Below are 22,597 nucleotides of genomic sequence, written 5' to 3'. Positions count from 1 at the left end.
ATAAAAGATACTCTCAAAAAGCAATGCACAATTACATTTAGTCTATTGTGATTACCATGGCAGAGGAAGAAAGTTCATTTTTAAAAGGATTATACAATATGAAAAACTAGAACAAAAATCACAGCCTGGTTATCTTTAGATTGATTATTTTTGTTTTTGTTTTGTTTTTCGAGATGGGATTTCTCTGTAGCTTTGGAGTCTGTCCTGGAACTAGCTCTTGTAGACCAAGTTGGCCTCAAACTCACAGAGATGTGCCTGCCTCTGCCTTCCAAGTGCTGGGAAGTGTGTGCCACCACCACCCAGCTGGCAGGATGGATCTTGAGACTATCACAAAAACTCCACTTCCCTGTAATATTAAAATATTTTCAATACATTGGACAAAGTAGAGAGAGCTGATTCCCTGAAAAACAATATGACAGAACTTTCCTGAATTTTTTGTTTTGTTCTAGGTTTTTGTTTTTGTTTTGTTTTGTTTTGTTTGGGGGTTTGTTTGTTTGTTTGTTTCTGAGACAAAAATCTCACTCTGAACCCTAGAATGGTCCTGAACTCAACTCAGTTCCATGGGTTCCCCCTCCCTCATGGGTGTTAGGGTCATAGGCATAAACCACCATCTCTTGCTTCCTGTAATTCTGAACAGTGCTGAAACAAGTAAAACATGAAATGGAGTATCTGTTTTGTTATCTACTCCCTGAATCTTCATTTTTAAAATACATGTTATCAGACTAAATCAAAGGCCCAATGTCTAAGAGCCTTTGCTGTTCAGTTTCAACACTAGCTTGCCCCTGCATAGAGCAGTGTCAAATCTCAGCTAGCCTCAGAGAAGCTCAGGAGCTTGTGAAAGCCTGTGTGTCCTTGTGTTTTGTATCCCACACAGCATACTAGTTTGGGGGAGGCTTCAAGGGACTAATCCCCTTCTTCCCTGAGCTTTCTCTCATGACTACTGGAGAAGATAAGAGGTAAGGCAACTTTTCCCCTTGGCAAAGAAGCAGGCATGTTTACTGCTTGTAATTCTCTAAACTCAGTGTTTCGCAAGTGTCCTGCAAACTCTCAAACATAGCATCCACAAGTCCCACAGTATGTGTGAAGGAGGGAACAGAGAACAGCGTCCGTGGTAGCCTGGTGCTGCAGGTTGGGCTAAGCAGAATGCTGACAGGATACTCTAAACAAGAGCAACCATCTGACAATTATAGAAACCCACTGAAGAAAGGCTCAGTCAGCACAATGCTCTACATTCAAAGTTTGTCAACTAATATGAAGAACCTGCTAATATCTCACCTGGTCTGACCTTTGGAACACTTTAATGTGGCAATAAATTCACACCATAGTGACCTGCACTCTATGTAAGGGAGAGCAGGGCATGGAGTGGCTCTCCACCAGGCATGAGGGCTGCATTCTGGAACCTATTGTCCCCATCATTACTAGCAACGACAGACTTTCTGAATGAGTAACCAGTGGACTCCCTGATCAAAGACTTTGGGTGGATGGAGAGTAGGGAGACTGAATGAAATCAGAACTACACACTGGCCTCGTTCTGATGCTTAGGGTCCTATTGACTGCAGCCATAACTTAATTTGTATCAGATAGCTTAATAGACTTGTTTCTAGCCTTTGTGGTGGGATTAGTCATACTGACCAGTGTGACATATTCACGTCACAGCTCAGAAGAAGCCAACAGAATGGCACAAAATTCTGAAAGGATGTTTTCTTCTGGGTGCCTTGCTCACCACATGTCCTATTGTGCATGCAGATGTTCTTGGTACTGACCAATTATTTCCCTGGACCATATCTCGAGGTTCTTTATATAATCTTAAGAAATTCACCAATGCCTATCTCTAGATAAAGAGTGGGTTTCCTTATGGCTTGTTATAGCAGTGATGGATTCTTAACATTGACTGCCCCTCATCTGCAAGGCAAGCCTACTACATGGACAGCATTCATCTGGATCATATCACAGCACCTCTGTGAAATTTGGGGACAAAGGAATCTGTAAGTTTAATGATGTTTATTTAACTTCCCACATCATAACAATGGGGTCCTAAGACTCCGGTCTGTTAGTCTTATAAGTCTGCACCGCCCATGCTATATTTAGACACAATGGATTATTAGCTTGTAAGTAGGGTCAACACCTCGACATGTGGCAATCTAAAGCCACATCCAGTACCCACTCCCGTACCCACTCCCAGATGGAATGTTCACATAGGAAAGTACACAGATGTACTAAAGCTGCATCATTTTATCTGATTTTGTTTGTTTAATGTTTGTGGGTTTGGGTATGGGGGTTTCACTATGTAGCCTCAGCTGTCCTGGAATTCATTCTTTAGACCAGGCTAGTCTTGAACTCAAGAGATCCTCCAACCTCTGCCTCCTGCATGCTGGGACTAAAGGTGTGCTCCACCACTTCCCAGCTTACCTAGATGTTTTTTGTTTGTTTTTACGACAATCAAGAAAAAAATTCTTTATACACAAACATCAAAACCAAGTCACTAATTTTTATCTTCTAGAACAAAAGCATCTGGGACTGACCCAAACACAGATGTCTCACTTTATTCCCCTGAGAAGCAGTACATCTATCAGGGTCCTGGCTGGCTTTCTGCCACTTCATAAAAGACTGACTGGAATCAACTCGGGGAGGAAAGGGGTTATTTGGCTTATAGGTTACAGTCCACCATCAGGGGAAGGCAGGAATTCAAGGCAAGAACTGAAGCAGGCAGCATGCAGGAAGCTGCTTACTGGGCAACTTCCCTAAGGTTGTTTTGTTACCCTTCCTGTGTCCAGGGATAGTGCTGTCCACAGTGGGCTGGGTCCAGTTATATAATAAGCAATTAAGAAAATGCCCACAGACATGTCCACAGGCCAAGCTGATGGAGGCACTTCCCAACTGAGACACCTTCTTCCTAGGTATGTCTAGGTTTGTGCCAGCTGACATCAATTATGATACTGTAGCTTCACTCCTGAAATGTGGGGAACTACGATGTATATAACACATTGGCTTTTGATAGCATGGTGGGAGGTGCAATTGGGATATGTTTGTATTTATTCCAAGTTTTATTTTTTTAAAGATTTATTTACTTTATGTACACAGTGTTCTATCTGCATGTACACCTTTTTTATTTTTATTTTTTTAATTTATTTATTTATTAAAGATCTCCGTCTCTTCCCCGCCACCGCCTCCCATTTCCCTCCCCCTCCCCCAATCAAGTCCCCCTCCCTCCTCAGCCCGAAGAGCAATCAGGGTTCCCTGCCCTGTGGGAAGTCCAAGGAACCCCCACCTCCATCCATTTCTAGTAAGGTGAGCATCCCAGCTGCCTAGGCTCCCACAAAGCCATTACGTGCAGTAGGATCAGAGACCCAGGAAGAGGACATCAGATGGTTGTGAGCCACCATGCAGTGGCTAGGAATTGAACTCAGGACCTTTGGAACATCAGCAAGTGCTCTTAACTGCTGAGCCATCTCTCCAAGCCCACAAATTTTATTTTTAAAAAGATAATAAATTAATCCAACAAATAATAAACCTACCCCATGAAGACTGAAGAATAATGGCAAGACCATTATTTATAAAATTTGTCATTTGTTAAACAGAGGGACAAAAATAGTATACCAGATACAGAGAAGAATTCAATTTTACATTTCTTTGTCAAAAATCCTACAAAAGTAAAGTATTCAAGGGTTCAAATTTCACCTTTGGAAATTTAATACAAAGATTCAAATGCCATCACATACTTTTTGCATGCTTATTAGCAAAAGACACAATACTTCACTGTAATAGCCAGACTTCTGGCTGGGTAGATATGAGATGTGATTGAAAACTATTCTAAATTTATTGCTCTATAACATACATAAATTTTAAAACCTGAGCTAAAAACTCAGAAAATTCATGTCACTTTGGAAGGTAATTCCATATTCACTTGAATCCCTACTTCATTAAAAATAAAAATGAATGGTTTTCAGAACAACCAGACATGAGTTTGATGGATGATCATGTCTCCACCCCCTGTGAGCAATGAGAAAAAAGTAGCTATGTTTATTAATAACGCTCCATATCCTAGGAAATAGATAAGATGCTGCTGGCACGTTGGGTTATTTAATTATGAGGAAGCACTGCTGGAGGTGTGCTTGCTCATGGTAAACAGAAACAAATAACTCAAAACCATGCAGAATTCCCAGTGAAAACATTAAAGTTAAACTTGTCTTTTAGATATCATGAAGGAACATGCTTAGAAAAATTATGGGAGAAATCAGACTTCCGCTGTCTTATTCCACCAGAGTCTGTGTGTAAGCAGGATTCAGAAGCAGATGCTGAAGCCTAGCATAGGACAGAGTGATGTCACCAGAATAACCCGAAATACTAAAAGCATGGAAATGTTTTTCCTTTTAAAAACAACCTCAGAATAATTAAGATAAATGTCTGTCTAAATTAAATTGCCTTTAAGTTTTCTCTACAAGGCTTTAGGCTCTATAAGCACCCTTGACTTTGGCCTGTCATGCTTCTTCAATAAATCATGCAGCAGTCTAGAAGTCAATTGAAATGATTGAATCAAGGAAAATCAAATTTTTTTAACATTTAGTTTCAGTAATGTGATTATGAAGCTTTTAGTGATATTGTAATTACTTTGAAGCTTTGAGCATATGCTTCTATTGAAAGCATCCCATAGAGAAAAGCTACACTAGGGGAAAAAGTAAATACAGACCCCAAAGGAGAAAAATGATTTGATATGAGGTTAAAAGCTAAAGATAAAAGAGACAAAGCATCTATGTGATTTATATTCTAAGCATCATACATAGATCAACCACTTTCAAACCCCAGCATCATGAAAAATTCAAATAATTAAATGGCTTTCCTCTAAGAGTTAGCACTAGAGAAACACCAAGGAGAAGCACCAGTAAAGAGCAGGGCAAAGAAAGAAAAAGAGCATCTTGGACTAGTCTAGGGCACTTGGCATAGGAAAGCGCTGCAGATAAAATCCTCCTCTTAGAGTTTAATGAGTCATCTCCTCTGAGTCTGAAACGTTTTACATGTATTTAGCATTTATCAAATCAGGCTATAGAGTTATTCACTCTTTTCCTACCTCAACACTTACAGAGATGCGGCTGGGCTTAGAGAAAAGATAACCAAGAAGAGGCTGAACCCAACTCAGACAAACAGCATAGAGGATAGATTCGTTCAAGGACACTGGAGAGAAGAAACCAAAGGCAAGAAGATAGTTCCTCACCTTTCATTTCTGCTGCCATTCACCCAGCAGTCACCTCTTATGGATACTTCTTCTCCAAGAATGAGGTATTATGTAAACAAACAACAACAACATAGAAAGAGTCTTTAGGATTAAGCAGAAAAAAAATGTGGAAAATATAAAACCTACAGACCCTCTAAGGATTAGTTTGTTTTGATTACATCAAAGTGTTACTTGTCCTAATATCTTATAGACCCTGCCTGGTGGGAAACATTGTAACAGATTCAAAGGGTTTAGTCCAGCTAAATATGTGCCTCTGTGTGTCTCTGTCTCTGTGTAAACCTAGAGCTTACTGATTCCTCTGAACAAGCTGGCTAGCCCACATAATGGATCTGCCTGTCTCTGCCCAACTCTGCTCCTGGAAGGAGTGCACCGCCAAGTCCTGCTTTTAGTTTGGACACTGGGGACCCACACTCATGTCTCGTGTTTGCTTGGTAAGCTCTTTACCCACTGATGTACCTCCCCGGCCCACCATTTTCAAATATAAATCAATTCCTTCCTTTCAGCCATAGGTAGCCACTTTCTGCTATTTCTTTTGATGATATTCAAGTCATGAACTTAAATTAGCCTGATCACTGACCTCTGCAGCTGTCAAAGTTTGCTTCCTCTGCTGAAATTCACCAAAATACAGTATGTTAACTTGTAGAACGTTATGATAAATCACGGACATGATTTTGATGGTAACCAAAAGTAAATAAGAATCAGCATGGCCCTCATGACACAACTATCTTTTTATGCAAATTTTTCACATCCATTCCACCATTAAGATCAAGCTGTCCCTCATCCCTCTCCATCATGGCATGGAATACTTCTCTGAGATGCCCTACACATTCCCTACAGATCTTACACATCACTTCTTCCTCAGCTGCTCCGGGTCAAATGCTGCTCCTTCCCCAGTCCAGAGCCTGCTAGCAATTCTTCCATCTTACTCACAGTCCCTCCTTTTGAAGCCCACTGTCTTTATCCACCTGCTCAGATGCCCCCCATCCTCTTTCTGAAGCCCACTGTCTTATTTGGAGGTTACTTTGCTGGATTCCCATGCCTGAACACAGCATATTCTGGAAAGAGCAGTTTCTTCCATTACAGCACAGCCTCTCTGTGCCTGCCACAAGCCCTAGACATGAGGGCTAAAAAAACACTGAACATTCATTTTCTTAATTTGCCAATAAAAAAATGAACCTTTGCCTTTTTCAAAAATGAAATTCTGCATCTATTTTAAAACTATAGCCCACATTTTCTTTAGACATTCTTCTAACTATATAAATAATAAAAATGGGCCATATTTCAGACAATACTCTTTCCTGAAGCCAAATCTATACTGACATACTTAAAAGCTGAAGCAAATTAAGCTACCAGATTGTTCTTTTGTCCTTCTCAACTTTACTAAAATTTATTCTAAATTTTTAACTGTGTAATTTTCAGCAAGTCAGATTAGTTAGTATTTGCAATAGGCAAGGCAATGTTGATCTATTACAGAAGATCAATAACTGTCTAATATTCACAGCAAACTCAAATCAGAAAGCAAAACATACATGAAATTCTTATTGGCTCCTGTTTTGCCTGATCGTCTGTTGTTGTGTAAAGTCATATTTCCTGTCAGAAGCATAGCAAAGCTTCCTTTCTCTATGAGATGGAAATAAGCAACTGGGGCCATTAAATTGACCAGCTGCCACTCATTGCAGTCCAGGGGAGCATGCACAGGTTCTGCTGCCACCTGGGAAAACTCCTTGGATGCGTCCTTGGCTGCTGTTATCTACTAGTCTGTAGAGTAGTGAAGAGCAAATATTAGACTCCTCACATGCAACATTACAGCATGATTGCACTACATTTAAATGACATGCAAAAACAAAAACAGTTCTACTGTTAATTCAAGGGATTCTAGCTGTCATTCTACTGCAGCCATACTTTCAAATGATAATGGCTGCCCACAGTAGTAGATAAATAACACTTTCTCAAACTGTCTACACTCCAGGGCCTGCAACCTGTGACGCCCACAGCTGTGGCAAAAGGGAACTGCAACTGAGTTTACACGAGGGTCTGGAGATGGAGCTATCCAGGTGGCCCCTAAATGGAACCACGAGAGCTCTCAAAGATGAAAGAAAGCAGACCCCTGTACAGAAGGCAATGTAGCAGAGCACAGTGCACACACCTGTAATCCAAACATCCTCCAGAGGATGACAGAGGAGACAGGACCAAGCCCTGGGCTACATACAGAAAACTCTGTCTCAAAACAAACAAACAAACAAAAGATACAGGAGGAGGAAAGAAGTAAGGAGTGAGAACAGAGAAGAGGAAGACAAGAAGAGAGATGGGAAGGGGAGGGGGAAGAGAAGAAGGGGAGGAGATGATGGCAGCCACAGCCACTGCAGCAGTGTGACCATGGAGCCCATGGGGAGGCCAAAGACTTCTCTAGGTAGGAGAGAGCCCCCCCTGGAGCCTACAGACGGAAGGCTGGCTAACAAATCATCTCAGGAATTATCACAGTATAATTTATGTTAAGCCACTAAATGTGGTAATTTGTTATCGTAGCAATGAAAACTAATTGAGTCACTGAGACACGCCTCCGACACATATGGAGAAAAACTGACGCTGAAAGAAACTGAAACAGTGGTTCTCAGGTTTCTCTTCCTGAAAACGCCACATTCATGATCACAACAGAAAAGAGCTTCTCGTGTATTTAAATTTTTCCTGGCATTAATTAGCAATGAGAGTATAATTAATTCAATACTTATAACAACTACGGGGCATTTGCTTTACACTGTATGTCTGTGTGTGGCGTATGCACAGCCACATGGACATCCCCTGGTGACCTGCCCTGCGTGCTCTGCCTTATCTCGCTGAACCAGGAGCTAAGCCAACAACCAGCAAGCACAGAAATCCTCTTCCCCCAACACACAGCCCTGGGGTTCACACACAGGGCCTTGCCTGAATTTTTCATGGAGTTAGGATCCAAACTTGATTACAAGTATGCACAGCAAGCACACATAGCCACTGGGCCATCTCTCCAGCCTATTTGTCTCTTCTTTTTTTTTTTTTGTGGTTTTTTTTGAGACAGGGTTTCTCTGTAGCTTGAAGCCTGTCCTGGAACTTGCTCTTATAGGCCAAGCTGGTCTCAAATTCACAGAGATCCACCTGCCTCTGCCTCCCAAATGCTGGGATTAAAGGCGTGTGCCACCACTGCCTGGCTGTCTTATTCTTAAGGGTGTTTCATAATCTGTTGCTTTCAGACAGTTCCAAAATATTATATGTCGAATACTAGAGTTCCAAAAATTCTTAGAGCTACAAAATAATATTTTGGGAATATACTTTCTGGTATTTCACACATAGAAATGAAATACTACTATGTACTTTTCAGTTATGGCAACTGAGTTCTTGTACTAAAGCTTTTTAAATAAATCTTTTTAATAATTAAAAATTCACACAGTTATATGAAGGGGAATCTCAACCAATCTCCTTGTTGGGGGGGGTGTTTGCCCGGGGGCCCCAAATAGCTTATAAAACCATCCATGTGCGCTTGTTTGTCCCTTTTGTTTCCTGCTCTTCACTGGAACCTTGGCTTTGTAAGTTCTCCCCTTATTAAAGCTGAATATATTATATTGAACATGCCTGGTTAATTCTGTTCGCCATTCGCCGTAAGTTATCAATCTTGAATCACTAGTGTTTATCACCCTATCATTTCTCAAAGACAAGGAAGTCATACCTCCTCTAATATCTCACATCTCAGATTAGTGCTAACTAATCTGACTTCCATAACACGCACCCTATTGGTTATAAAATGTTTAAACTAAGAAGCTAAAATTATTCCTAATAAATGTATAATCAAATAATTACAACAATGACTTGCTCCAATAGGAAAGGTCCCTGAAAGTTAAATTCCCAGAAAAAAAATTCAGAATTGTTCCTTCCACATCTAAACAAAACAGAATTCATGGTGCAATGTCTGTGCTTGCTAGTTTTGTGTCAACTTGACACAAGCTAAAGACATCTGAGAGGAGGGAACATCAATTAAGAAAATGCCTCCAAAAGATCAGGCTGTAGACAAGAAGCAGGGCATTTTCCTAATTAGTGGTCTATAGGGAAGGGCCCAGCCAGCCCATTGTGGGTGCTGCCATCCCTGGTCTGGTGGTTCAGGGTTCTGTAAGCAAATAGACTGAGCAAGCCATAGAAAGGAAGCCGGTAAGCAGCACCCCTTCATGGCCTCTGCATCAGCTCCTGCCTCCAGGTTCCTGCCCTGACGTCCTTCAAGGTTAAACAGTGCTGAGGAAGTGTAAGCCAAATGAATCCTTTCCTCTTCAAGCTGCTTTGATCGTGATGTTTTATCACAGTTACAGTAACCTTCACAAAGAACGCCCATAAACCACAGTCATATAAAGACAAGCATACAGATCTTTTGTAGAATTTCACCATGGCAGAAAGTATTCATGTGGTTGATATGGTTGATACTATCCACAACACATTAAAGGGAAAAAAAGACAAACAAAGAAATTATGGCGGGGATGGCATCAAAATAAAAGGAGAAATTCCTTTGCCTACCCATTGGGCAGCTCATCAATTCCTAAATGAACAAGAGTGGGTATTGTCTGATATTAGACCCTCATCCTATTACTCTCTGTTTGTATCATATATAAAGATTATATCTAAATTGAGCACACAGCAGAACACAATTCCTATGTAATAGTATGAATACAAACATCACACTCTGCTTCTATAATGGACAGAGTAAAGTCTGTACCACACTTCTTATCAGGCCAAGTAAATCACAACTCATAGGGATACATGGATTCCTATTTCTGTTTCCTTCCCTTACAGAACAAATGCACACACACACACACACACACACACACACACACACACGGAACATTCCTGGGCAGCATCACTTAACATAGTCCTTATAAAGAATTGATACTGGAATGATTACTGTTAATTGAAATATCCATTAATTGAAGAAAGAAAGCATGCTATTCAGTGAGAGGACTAGCCTAATAGAGTCGTAGGTGATGAGGAAATGCAGTCCCAGGGGAAACTGGACTGCTAATGGCACCCTTGTAACCACAGCCCTCCTCTATGTGATGAAGTAAATAAACCATGTTTGGGGGCTGCAATACAAATCAGCTAGCTGTCACATGAGTCTCAGTCTTTAATATTATAAATGTGAGGAGGAAACCATTCAGAGTACGACAAAGAAACATTTAAAATGAGCTCATTAAATGCAAATTAAAACAGAAACATTGAAAAAGCACTGGGCTACCACTAAAGGCTGAAGAAACAGCAGGTAAGAAACAATTCTCATTGATCAAACAACTGAAAGCTAACAGAATAAAGTATTTTGCATTGAACCTGGTTCATGAATATTAAGCATTTTGAAATAAGGAGAACTTTTTCTTTCTTTTTCTTTTTCCTTTTGTGTGGGGGGGAAGGGTGGGGGTTCAAAGAAGCTTTAGAGGTGGGGTGGATTTGCATATATTAATACCAAGTCCTTCTACTGTATCATTTTCGAGCCATAGAGCTTTGAATTTAAAAAAAAAAAATGCAGACTTCAGAAAAGCCTTTAGAAATAGGACCAACATTTGTAAAGGACATAAGGTTCTTTCAGAGGCTTTGGACCCAAAAGACTGAATAAAATTATACAAACTCTTCTCTCCAAAGTTCCATAGAGCCCACTTGGTGACACGGTGGCACAAGGCCCCTCGTGACAGTCTTAGATGAGGAGCTGCTTTCATCCAACGTTATTAAAGGACAAGGCAAAAGCACAGTACATTCTCGTACAACGACAGAGTCCGAGACTGAAAAATCCTTGCGGGAAAGTTTTAAAACAAAGCCAGATGCTGGGCCAACAGTCAATATAGACAGAATATTTACAATGACAAAACATGATCTTGTATCGTTGGCACCGACTCACAGTATCAGACATGGAATCCATGCTCAATGCTGGAATCTGCTTTTGTAAAATTAAATCATTATAAAATGAAGTACTTTTCCTAAAACCGATTTCGAAGTAAAATGTTTACCCTTTATCTATAAACAAGACAATAAAAAAAACACTTGCTGTCAAGTGATAATAAAATGTATACTGACACTGTCAGAGAGGACAGGGCCACCGACAACATGGACAGCAGGCACTCAGAAGAGAGAACACTTTCATAGCTAACATCATAAAATTGGAGGATAGACAGTAACAAGTGTGATCTTTATATGCAGCTAAATTTGCTAAGAGATTTTCCACAAGATATAGAAAATAATATTTTAATCAATTAAAAAAAGACCTTTGAATGGTACCCAGGTCTAATGACTCCTAGGCTACATCACTGAGCTACATTTCTGTCTCAAAAACCCTGGGTAACACAGAGCTTTCATTTAAGAACTTCCTCTCTTAACTGTGTGAGAACCCATGTCCTTTAATAGCTGATGTTATCGAAGGCCTAAATGTATAGGACATTTAGAACAATTCACAATTGTCACCACTAAAATTCAATTTTAAACACAAAAAAGTGCTCATTTTTTTAAAAGATAAAAAAAAAATTGAAGAGGTGCTCAGAATTACATTTTTCTCAGTTAAGTTTTCTGAAGCTTTTCATTATCTTGAATCCTTTTTCCATACCTCACAAAGGCAAACTTTTTCATTGACTTCAATTAAATTATGGTTTAAGTTTGTCTGGGTCAAGACATTTAACACATCAATCATAATCCAAGAAGGAAATGGAAGTACCTTTAAAGCCATCCCCAGGACAAGAAGGAACCCTCTATTTTGAAACAATAAAAGGAAAATTGTTTTATGGGTACTGAAATATTTGTCCCCTTTCCTCATATCTGGCCGGGAAACCAGTCCATAGGATTTTTCTCACAGGAAATCAAGGACTTCAATGAAAGAGGAGGTGTACTGCCTGCACTAGGAGGATACGGCAAGGTGGGAGAGTATAGGAATAAACAACACCAGCTCTGTAGTGCTGAGCAGTGTGAAACACTATATCAGAGATATCTACGTGTCCTTTGACCTGCAACAGAACTCTGGACAGAGACTGTCTGCCTTCACTTCCTGGCTCAAGGATGACTCACAAAAGTGCAAAAGACCCAGGCCTTCCTTACAATTGATTCACTCTCGCCTGTTCTGACTGTTATCAACACACCCAAATCAGAACTGGCAAGTCAGAAGCTCCTTAAAAATGGCCACCAATAGAACTAGGAAATAAAACTTAGGTGAACTAAATAATTTAACATTTCTATGCAGTTTTTTAGATATGCAAGTTCAAGTTCCTTTTCCTGGGATGGGAGACAGTGATTTAACCATTTGTGTGAAAATGCACACTTGTTCACCATACAACAGTCATTAGTGAAAGTGAAGGAACAGGGCTTAAATTCACATTGTATCTTGCTTGTTTCTGTCAGCAATGGATTTAGTTGTGACACTAAGATATCACACTTCTTATTAAGAGAGTTCCAGATAAATCTTAATAAAACTGCCCAAATTTGTTCCATCCTAAAAGTTATTAATATGATTTATTAGATTCTTTATACAAATAATTATTTCTAATTCTTAATTTCCTGTCTTTATATAGCTTAATAGGACATATGCGCCTCAAAAATCATTCATAAACTAGATTGAGTTGGAAGAAACTAAACGTGTGCAATACTCTTCAAAACATGAAATATTTCTGTCTTGTAAAATCTCCCATAATTTTTCTAATCTCTCCCGCTTGGTTCACTGACTCAGTTCAGATTTGTGTTTACAAACCAGCTCTTAAGGAGACGTCACCTGAAAGACTCAGCAAGATTCATAGAAATGTACCTTTTCTATAAAATTAACAAGTTTCCAATTCGTTCAGAAAAAATACACACTACCCTACCAAGGTGAGAGAAGCTGGCCATCTGTCGCTTGTACCTCTGCTTCAGTGAGGAGGTTAGTGACCTGGCAGGGTTCCCCCAGCGAGGGGTAAAGGAAGGCTGCGTGAGCACATTTACCTTACTTTCGTAGGTAAAAGCAGACGTAGCTACTCGCACCATGTAAGGCATTTATTTCATAAAGCCACCTCTCATCTGTCTTCTGGACACACCTCGGATATAGCCACTTCAAACGTGCTTGGAGTGATACTTCTCAGGCATAGACCACAAACAAAATCACCAGAGTCAAGACACCATTGGCAGGCATCTACAGTGAGGAAACCGTCAAACAGGAATGTTCGCTCAGCACCACTGCGCATTCCTACTCATTTTGGGGGAGAACCCGAAGTGACTGGGACTTTGACATCTCTGAGAGGACCTTTCAAACCTTCCTACTTGACGGTGCTTAAGGCAACCCTAGTGGCCGCTTCCAAAGCTGCACTCATCAGACTGCACCCTGTCCGCCACCGGTCAAAAGACTCCACCTTGGCTATCACTTACTCTCCGCTACTCTTTCGCCTCAGATCTTTGAGGAGACATTTTTTAAAAAGACAGAACTGAAGGTGCAAGGTGCCATCTCTTTGAAGCCCATTATTTCCACCAGTAGAAGGCTTCCTGAGGGCTTCTTAAAAGTCCTACAGGGTCTGAACCTGCCCTGAGGTGAAGGACAGCATGACAGTCCCTGACAGGTGCAGACCTAGGCTGCTCTTCGCTCGGGTGGCAGAGCGCCAGGCTGCTGACCGTGCGGGACAAACCCCGCCGTGGGAGGGCGCCGCGGTACAGCCGGGTGTCCGCCCGCGGGGATGCCTGCCCCGGGCAAGGGCGGGGTGGGACACCCCACACCCGGTCACTCGCGGGCCCCCGGGGCCGAGGACGCCCACCGGGCGGGCGGAGCGCGGCGCACACGCCTCTTCGCCCCGTGTGTCACCGACAGGTGGCTCGGGCCAGCCCCCGCGGCTCGCGCTCGGACCCGTGGGGTGTGACGTGGCGCCACGCACGGGCGCGGGGCGGCGCAGAGAGGTTGTACCTGGCAGGCACACACGTACCTATCATGGTCACCGGGCGGGTGGTGGCTGCGGGGCAAGCAGGGCCTACGCGGGCACCGAAACCCGCCCAAGCCGCCCACCAGCGTTTCTCTCGGGTTTAGTCATCCAGGTTGGCCCTCCCCGCGCGGCCAGCAGGCCCAGTGCGCGTGCGCATCCGCCCAGATGCGCGAAGACTGCTGGGAGTTGTAGTTTTAACGCGTAAGAATCTCCTCTGGCTGCGACAGCCACCGCCGATCGCCCTTTCCGGATTAAGACCCAGGAAACGTGCGTCACGAAGGGGCGGGACTATCGGGCCGTAGTGTTGACGAGTCGCTTAGCAACCAGGAGGCTCACCTTTGGAAGCTTGTTGCGACTCAAGCCTCGGGTCCCAGCCCTCTTCCCGCCCCTCCCCTCCCCTAAACTCCCTTCACCTTGGAGCTGCCAAACATCTGGATCACCCTGGGCACCACGAGGGGTTGAATTTCTACCAGTAACGCGCCTTTTTACATTTTTCCCCGACCTCCTGCTCACATCTGTAAAACCCCCTGATTTTTCTACCACACTTTTGATAAGACCAAGACGATTTCTAGGAAGATGGTGGCAGAAAAAGAGACCCTGACCTTAAACAAATGCCCAGACAAGATGCCGAAGAGGACCAAACTGCTGCCACAACAGCCGCTCCCGGTGCATCAGCCTCATTCCCTGGTTTCTGAGGGCTTCACAGTCAAAGCCATGATGAAAAACTCAGTCGTAAGTGATCTTCCTCAATCGAACGCACTTGCTCCGAAACAGGGGACACTAGGTTGTAGAGGATGGCTGACCCTAAGATGGATTCCAAGCCCAGGTCCCCAGTGAGTTCTGTTTGCCAGAACTGGCAATGACTCAGTCGGTAGCCCACCCTGCCCATCAGTGTGCAGACTCAGTCGGTAGCCCACCCTGCCCATCAGTGTGCAGACAGGTAGGACAGGCGGTTAGAAAGCTTTGGGGACAGGTGATGTACAGGTCTGGTTTATAAGCACTTTTGTGAGGACTTGTGCTTTCACCACCACCCCAAATTACAAGTAAGCTTTTTAACCCAAAGGGGGAAAAAATCCTTATCCTTATTGCAACCTAAATTAGCTCCACTCAGCAAAGGACCTTCTAGAGTGAGAATTCTTAGAAGTCATAGACTTGCAATATTTTAACATGAAGCGGTATACAGCTGGGACACATAGACTCCTCAATAGTCTATAAAGTAATTTATTTCACCTGGAGCACTTTAGCATGCTTAGAATTTACTCAGTAACATTTTGACAAAAAGGTTGAAGTATTCAAAAGCTACTTATGTGAAAACTGGTTCCGGATTGTCCTTTTAAATACATTTGTATTTAAGATGAGCTCTATTTCAAGTGTCCCTACCAATACAAGTCCTATTTCATGTTTATTACTTGTGGTAATAAAAATAAAATATTCTTAACACCAATGGGGGAAATATTTAAAGGCACACATATATTTAGCTATATGCATAACCCTGCTTTGAAATCTTCTTATTTATTAAATAGCCTCTAATTTGGTATACTAAACCAAGTTTGTCTCTTGAGTAGGCACTGTTTAGTAATGTGGGGTTAAATAATAAATGTAATTTAGTATTTTCAAATTTGTACAATTTACACCCTGAGAGGATCTTATTATTCAATATATTACCTTAATAGTGTTTTCCATTGTCCCATTATTTCTTTCTTTATTTATTGCAAGCCCAATACTACCTTATTTCTAAACACATACTTAGAGGACATAAATAAAGTAGACCACCTGTAGACTTCCAGCTCAGATTCCTGGGTTGCTAAACAAAATCATATTCCTATATTTTGCTGTATGTGTTGGTTGGCTTATAGTAGTTAAAATTATTGGAAGCAGTCTAAAAAATAACAGCAGAGTTACAAGAAACAGAAAAGGTTGTTTCTATATTCAATATTTACAGTTCACCACTTCTGAGTTCCATGATGTTGATATGGTAATGTTGTAATGTTAAAGTCTCTCTCTTCTCTTCTCTTCTCTTCTCTTCTCTTCTCTTCTCTTCTCTTCTCTTCTCTTCTCTCTCTCTCTCTCTCTCTCTCTCTCTCTCTCTCTCTCTCTCTCCTGAATAGACCTTCTATTCAGAGCGTATATGCCAACTTTCATCTTTTCATTACAGCCACATGTCCCAAAAGCCAACCAAAACCCCTTCTCCGATGTTGCACTCACCCTCCATTCCCTCCGCAGCCCTCTAGTTCAGTGGATAATGTCGTTTCAATTTTCTTCCAAGAAAAACACACAGAATTTGCCCTAAGAACTGTAGAAATTATTTATGAGATGATGGTGTCTGGAGACATTGATTATTTGTAAAAATGATTTCTTAAAATCCCAGTGGCAAGTGGTCTTAAGCAGTTTGTGGTTCTTTTGGTTGCATGAATTTCTGTTTTGGTCTCTATAAAAATAAGCAATCTCAAAAGTCTTCACTCAAAGAATAACACTCAAGTTCATATCAATGCATCATTTTCCATTAAAAGATGGAAGGAGATAAAAAATTTGAAGATTTGTTGTTTATTGTCCTTCTTAGAAAAGATAATGGAGCCCATGACCAAAAACCACTTAGCCTGTATTATTCCCTCAAGTCAGCTAAAACTGGACCCTTTATGCACTTATACACCTTATCAAAAAGCATGTTAGGGCAGGAATAATGAAGAGCGACACAACCTCATGCTCAGGAGGCAGATCTAGGAGAATCAACCCTCGAGGATAGATAGCCTCAGCTACACAGGAAATTAAAAGGAAATCTACAATATATATGGAGACCCTGTCTTAAGCAAGCAAGAAAGGAAGCAAGCGTGTGTGTGTGTGTGTGTGTGTGTGTGTGTGTGTGTGTTCACGCACACACATGCACATACACACTGCAATATGGATCCAAGGCTGGATGATGTTACCTATAGGCCCCCATTCCAAGCCCATTAGAAAACAGACTAAGAAAGCTATAGAATTCCAAAAGGACACAATTTTCAATATATGCTTTAGACACAATGAGAAAAAAGTCAGTAACCTGCAAAATGACACAGCCAGCAATGAAGAAGAAGCAACTTCATGATGGTATGTCCCAGAAGCAGCCCCTGTCACTTCTGTGTAAGTCCATTACTAAAGCTGAGTCTTAAAGCCACAGCTAGTTGGAAGAGGGACTGGTACATGTTAGGTTCCAAATGGTAGCTCCTTGGCTGTCTCAGTCTCGCAGTGTTTTATTATTGTAGTGAGGGGAGATGGGACACTGGGAATAATTAGAAGTCACAGACTACCAATGCTAAAGGTGGTGCTTTAGAGTGAAGAGAAGCTCAAACATAAGCCCGCCCAGTCACAGCACAAACAACTACTTCTGTGGCTAGGGGTGCAAACCTTCATTTCATCGACTGGAGGTATTAATGATGGTGGATGCAGGGGACAGTTAGCTGATGATGGGGCGCTCATCACCCAACATCTCGCAGGTATATAATGTCTCCCAAACTTCTACCAATCAATTATCAATACATATAGACTAAGCTTTCCAGAACAAAGTTCTGATGACACAATGTCAAGATTTGGGAGCAATCCAGTTTCAAAACAATAAACTGAAGGGGAAAAAAAGAAATTCTATAAGGCATACTTTCAGCAATCATCTCCTTTAAAAAAAACTTTTTTTATTCTTTGGCAATTTCATACATGTATACAATGTGTCTTGATCATATTCACCCAAATTCTCCCTCCCTCTCTCCATGAGTCCCTAGTGCTTGCTCCTCCTCTTCCTGTCCTCTTTTGTTTCTAACCCACTGAGTCCAGTTAGTGCTGTCTACATATGTGTGCGTGTGTTGCCATCCACCTAAGCACGACCAATTTACCAGCTGTCACGGACCTGAAAAAAAAATGTCTCCTCCCCACCTCCCAGCTTCCAGCTGTTGGGGTGAAACCTCAAGAGACCCTTTCTCATCCTTATTGGAATGTCAACCAGCTTGATCTTGATTAGGTGATGCCCTATGAGTTCATAAGTACAATGACCATGTCATGTCCAGGGGACAGCGCTTCTCCACATCCTCTGGCTCGTGCATCTTTCTGACCCCTTTTCTCATTGTCCCCTGAGCTCTTGTGGAGGATTGGTATGAATGTTCCATTCTCAGCACTATGATTCTATGCACTGACTAGACAAGCAGCCTCTATAATCTAATTCAATTCTGTATTTTCAATTTATAACCCCCTCCCATTCTCATTTACTTAAGCTAACTGGAACCCAAGAAACTGAATAATTCCTTATGCTTTTGACTTATGTGTAGTGGGTATTTGCTCTGCCCATGACCTTGAGCTATCTGGCCCAATGGATGTGGTGCTTCTTGTCACCTATGTGGTCAAACTAATAAATTCCTTTCTGACTCTCTCAAGGCCCACTTCTTTAATTGGGTGTTTAGACAGGAACTCAGTGTCACCACTGAGGTCAATAGTCAAGACTTCTGCTGCTTATTCTGGACAATAGGACACAAGGAAAAGTGACTGCTGCACCTTGCTGACAGGGCAGGACAGTCTTTCAAAATTTCCTGCTTCTGAAAATGGTCTGACACAAATTCTAAGCCCATAGCCAAAGGTGGGTGCCCCAACATTACAAAAAAACATTGGGTGACTGTCCAAGCAGCCAGCGCTCCCCCCCCCTCTCTCTCTCTCTCCTTGTATTTTTGGAAAGTTGTTTGCTTGAACTTCCTGTTTGCTCAGGTGATGTTATTTTCCTCTTGAGGTCTTTGATGGGTTGAAAACTAGATAGTGACAGTTACTATCCTCTCATATCTTAGCTAAAAACATATCAGGTTCTTACTAGATTCAGATTCTCCAGGATACGACAGCTATTGGAGTAATCTCTGTAATTTGCCACTTACCTATGATCTGTACATTTAGAATGTGTTCCTTACTTGATGTTGTTCTTTTTGGTTGTAGTTCCATTTTTGTTTATGTTATTACCCCTTTCTTTCTCCTGGACAATACTTGATAATCATTCTTATTGTATATAGTTTTGTATTAGGTTTAGAACATTACATATTCAGACAAAAAGGGGAAGTGTAGTGGGTATTCGCTCCACCCATACACATGAGCTAGGTGGCCCAATAGGGGCAGTACTTTTGTCTGCCTAGGTGACCTCTAGTAAGGGAGGAGGGTGTGGTGGTCGCACTCTCTTGGGTGGCAAAGGCAGAGGCAGGTGGCTTGAAGCAGCCTGTGAATGGTATCCAGCTTTCCAAGGACTCTGCAACTGGATTTACCATATCCTATATTCCTGAGTATGTTTCCCCCTTTCATATCTCAAAAAATCATTGATATCCCTTAAATAGATGACTTAGGAGCTGAAAAGATCACATTAAAACACAGTAGTGCTGCACACCTTTAATCCCAGCACTCAGGAGGCAACAGCAGGCAAATCTCTGTGAGTTTGAGACCAGCCTGGTCTACAGAATGAGTTCCAGGATAGCTAGGGAAACACAGAGAAACATTGTTCATAAAAACAAAAACAAACAAACAGACAAAAAAAAAAGCTGCCAAATCACGGTAGTCCTTACTTCAAATTCTCAGGCCCTCTCTGCACTAAGAACAAAAGCAAAAGTTCCTACCTCCCGTGAGGCCCTTCCGGAGGTAGCTACTGCTGCTTTTCCTGTATTCATTCATATACACATATACATAGATATTACATACATGTCATCTCCATCCTCACGATCTCCCTTACTTCCCAGCACATAGATATTTACACACATATCCCCATCCTCACCCTCTCCCTTCCTTCCTGGCGCCTTCATCATGGCTTTCTTGCTGGTCCTGACTCACTAGTGGCAGGCCTGCCTTGATGACTCTTTCCTTCTAGCTCCTTCTACCTGCAGTGTACAGACCACCTTCTGTTGCTGCCTTCATTTTTTGTTGAAAAGTTTACTTTGTAGTAAGCTGTTCTCTGACCACTTAAAATCTCGGGCTCTTAGTCATGACCTCCAACCCTGCCCTGCCTCGAACTCCTGTCTGCCGTGATATCAGTGTAGCTAGACGTGGGTGTTCTCTGTTAGATACTCAATCTTGGAGGTTTGGGGATTTCATTGTTTCCTTCACTGCTCCATCTCCAGCCAAGGAAAAGTTTGTGCCCCATAATAAGGGCTTCATTTTCTGCTTTCTTTTTTCGTTTTTTTTTTTTGGTCAAATGAGATATTTAATATTTAATTCTATAACTAATTAATCATCACTAAGAATTTTCAAAGAAAATAACAATAAAATTACATAGGTATTGAAACCATGAATACCATATAGATGTCCTGTGAAATATTTTATTGGCTTATTACAAAAGTTGTATTGTAAACTACCAAGCCTAAGAATGATTTGACTTAGGAAAGCTTTCTCTTAAGATTATGAATGATATTTTAGTCTTTGTATCTTGAGACCTCTTGTATCTTAATGTTCGATTTAAAGGGTTTTTTATCTTAAATCATTTTTGTTTCTAAAGGTAGAAATCTGTGTTTATTTCCTAAAGGGCCAAAATTGTACTTTATCCTTAATATAGATAAACTACGTGTTATATAAAAAATGTTTGCATATTTAATTTATGATTCCCAATTACTTTAAATGATCTGTCAATGTTGTGAGTATATAAATTCAAGTGTGTGCCTAATACTTTGTTGTTATTACATATCAATGTTTTAATACACCATAAGTCATCTTACATTTATTGAATCTTCTAACCTATCCTGTGAGAAAAACAGGACAGACTATATTCTCTATAAAACAAATTAGTCTTAGACAATTTTATGAGATATGTATTAAGTGATGAGAAAAGAATGTAGATTTCTATATTGTTTTTGTCTCTGTAGCTAGTCTTCTCCTGAGAATATTTTTGCAGATATCAACTGTGTAGAAAATATGTATGCCCTAAGTGAATCACTGGTGAATAATAAACCAGTACACTGACTCCCCAGCTCCCAGATCAGCCATATCAATATAGGTAACACAAATTAGACTCTGGGTTATAATGTTTTTAAAATACATATTACAGCCGGGTGATGGTGGCGCACGCCTTTAATCCCAGCACTGGAGGCAGAGGCGGGGGGGTCTCTGTGAAGACCAGCCTGGTCTACAGAGCTAGTTCCAGGAAAGGCTCCAAAGCCACAGAGAAACCCTGTCTCGAAAAACCAAAAAAAAAAAAAAAAATACATATTACAAAACAAAATTTTAGTGAACATGGAGGTAGAAGAAGTTTGGAGGTGGGTAGGGGATCTGAGAGGATTTAGGGAGAGGTGTGGGTCATGTGCAAATATGATCAAAGTATATTATATGCATGTAGGAAATTCTCAAAGAATGAGCAAAAATATTAAAGATAAGTACCAACACCTCAAACTCCCTATCTGTTCCTCTCTAGTCACCCCTCAGGCACAGGGGGGTTTTGTACTTGCATAAACTAAGAAATTTTTTGTATCTGTTATTTCCATCAAAATTTTGGTTTTGTGATTTAATACCACTGTTGCATACAGTTATAATTTTAAATTAATTGTTCTGATTAACTTTAAATGCTGGTTTAACGTAACCAGGAATCACCTGGCAAGAGTCTCAGTGAAAAGCTACATTAAGTTGGCTGTGCACATGTCTATGAAGGATTTTGTTGATTGATAATTACAATGGGAAGATCCCGCCCAGCTGGGGGGACACCATTTTCTGGGCCAGGCCTTGGCTAGGAGAAGAGTGAAGGAAGATTTGGTACAAGTGGCCAGCAGGGGACAAGCAGCATGAGGCATGGATTTCCATCTGCTCTTACTGTAGAAATGGTGACGAGTTGATTAACTTCCTGCCTTGATTTCCCCAAAATGATGGACCATAACCTGGACTGTGACCTAAAGCAAACCCTTTGGTCAGGATATTTTAAATGAAGGTAGCGCACAAATGCTGCATGTCTAGTCCTAAGTAGTATTTTTGCAGATGGATGTACTATTTGTTTAACCATTCCCTTCTGGCTGAGGATTTGTGGTTTCCAATTTAAGATTGTTGCAAGTAGCTCACCTAGGAAATTTTGACTCTTTTTTTACCCTGTCATCTGCTCCTACTTCTTGTCTTCTTAGTGTTGGCACTCAGAATCTCAGCAGTTCTGAAAGCCATTCATCATACACACTAGGAAAAAGCTGGGACAGCTAAGGCGGTGGTTTCCCATCAGTAAGAAGATATTTTTGTAACAAATATTCTTACATTTGTGTTCAAAAGTCACTTCTTTTATGTAAAGTACTTCCATTGATTTTCCTGATTTCCACCTTAACCATAATCTTGTCAATTTAACTATATGTTTGTGTATGTATGTATTCCTATATATGCACAAACAGTATGGTAAATTAGGTGAGTATATGGCTTCTATAACTAAAATATAATCATCTTATTTTATATTCTTTTTGAGGCACAGTCTCACTATGTAGTCTTGGCTGGCCTAAAATTTGCTACATAG

At 41.1% G+C, this 22,597-nt stretch overlaps 2 protein-coding genes across 2 annotated transcripts in view; one reads left to right on the top strand and one right to left on the bottom strand.

Annotated features, from left to right (window-relative positions):
- Positions 1–14,284, bottom strand: part of Prkn (parkin RBR E3 ubiquitin protein ligase) — a 1,229,844-nt gene extending 1,215,560 nt beyond the window's left edge. Inside the window, exon 1 of the mRNA XM_013352276.2 lies at positions 14,149–14,284. Coding sequence (XP_013207730.1) covers positions 14,149–14,155 — 7 coding nt within the window. The 5' untranslated portion in view covers positions 14,156–14,284. The remainder of the gene's footprint in view (positions 1–14,148) is intronic.
- A 117-nt stretch (positions 14,285–14,401) lies between these two features.
- Positions 14,402–22,597, top strand: part of Pacrg (parkin coregulated) — a 460,318-nt gene continuing 452,122 nt past the window's right edge. The window contains exon 1 of the mRNA XM_026787505.1: positions 14,402–14,877. Within this exon, the coding sequence (XP_026643306.1) occupies positions 14,722–14,877 (156 nt within the window). The 5' untranslated portion in view covers positions 14,402–14,721. The remainder of the gene's footprint in view (positions 14,878–22,597) is intronic.

This window comes from Microtus ochrogaster, linkage group LG9 (assembly GCF_000317375.1).
Source record: "Microtus ochrogaster isolate Prairie Vole_2 linkage group LG9, MicOch1.0, whole genome shotgun sequence".
NCBI classification, from domain to species: domain Eukaryota; kingdom Metazoa; phylum Chordata; class Mammalia; order Rodentia; family Cricetidae; genus Microtus; species Microtus ochrogaster.
The sequence above is the reverse complement of the archived record's forward strand: the minus strand, read 5'-3'. Positions and strand labels throughout refer to the sequence as shown.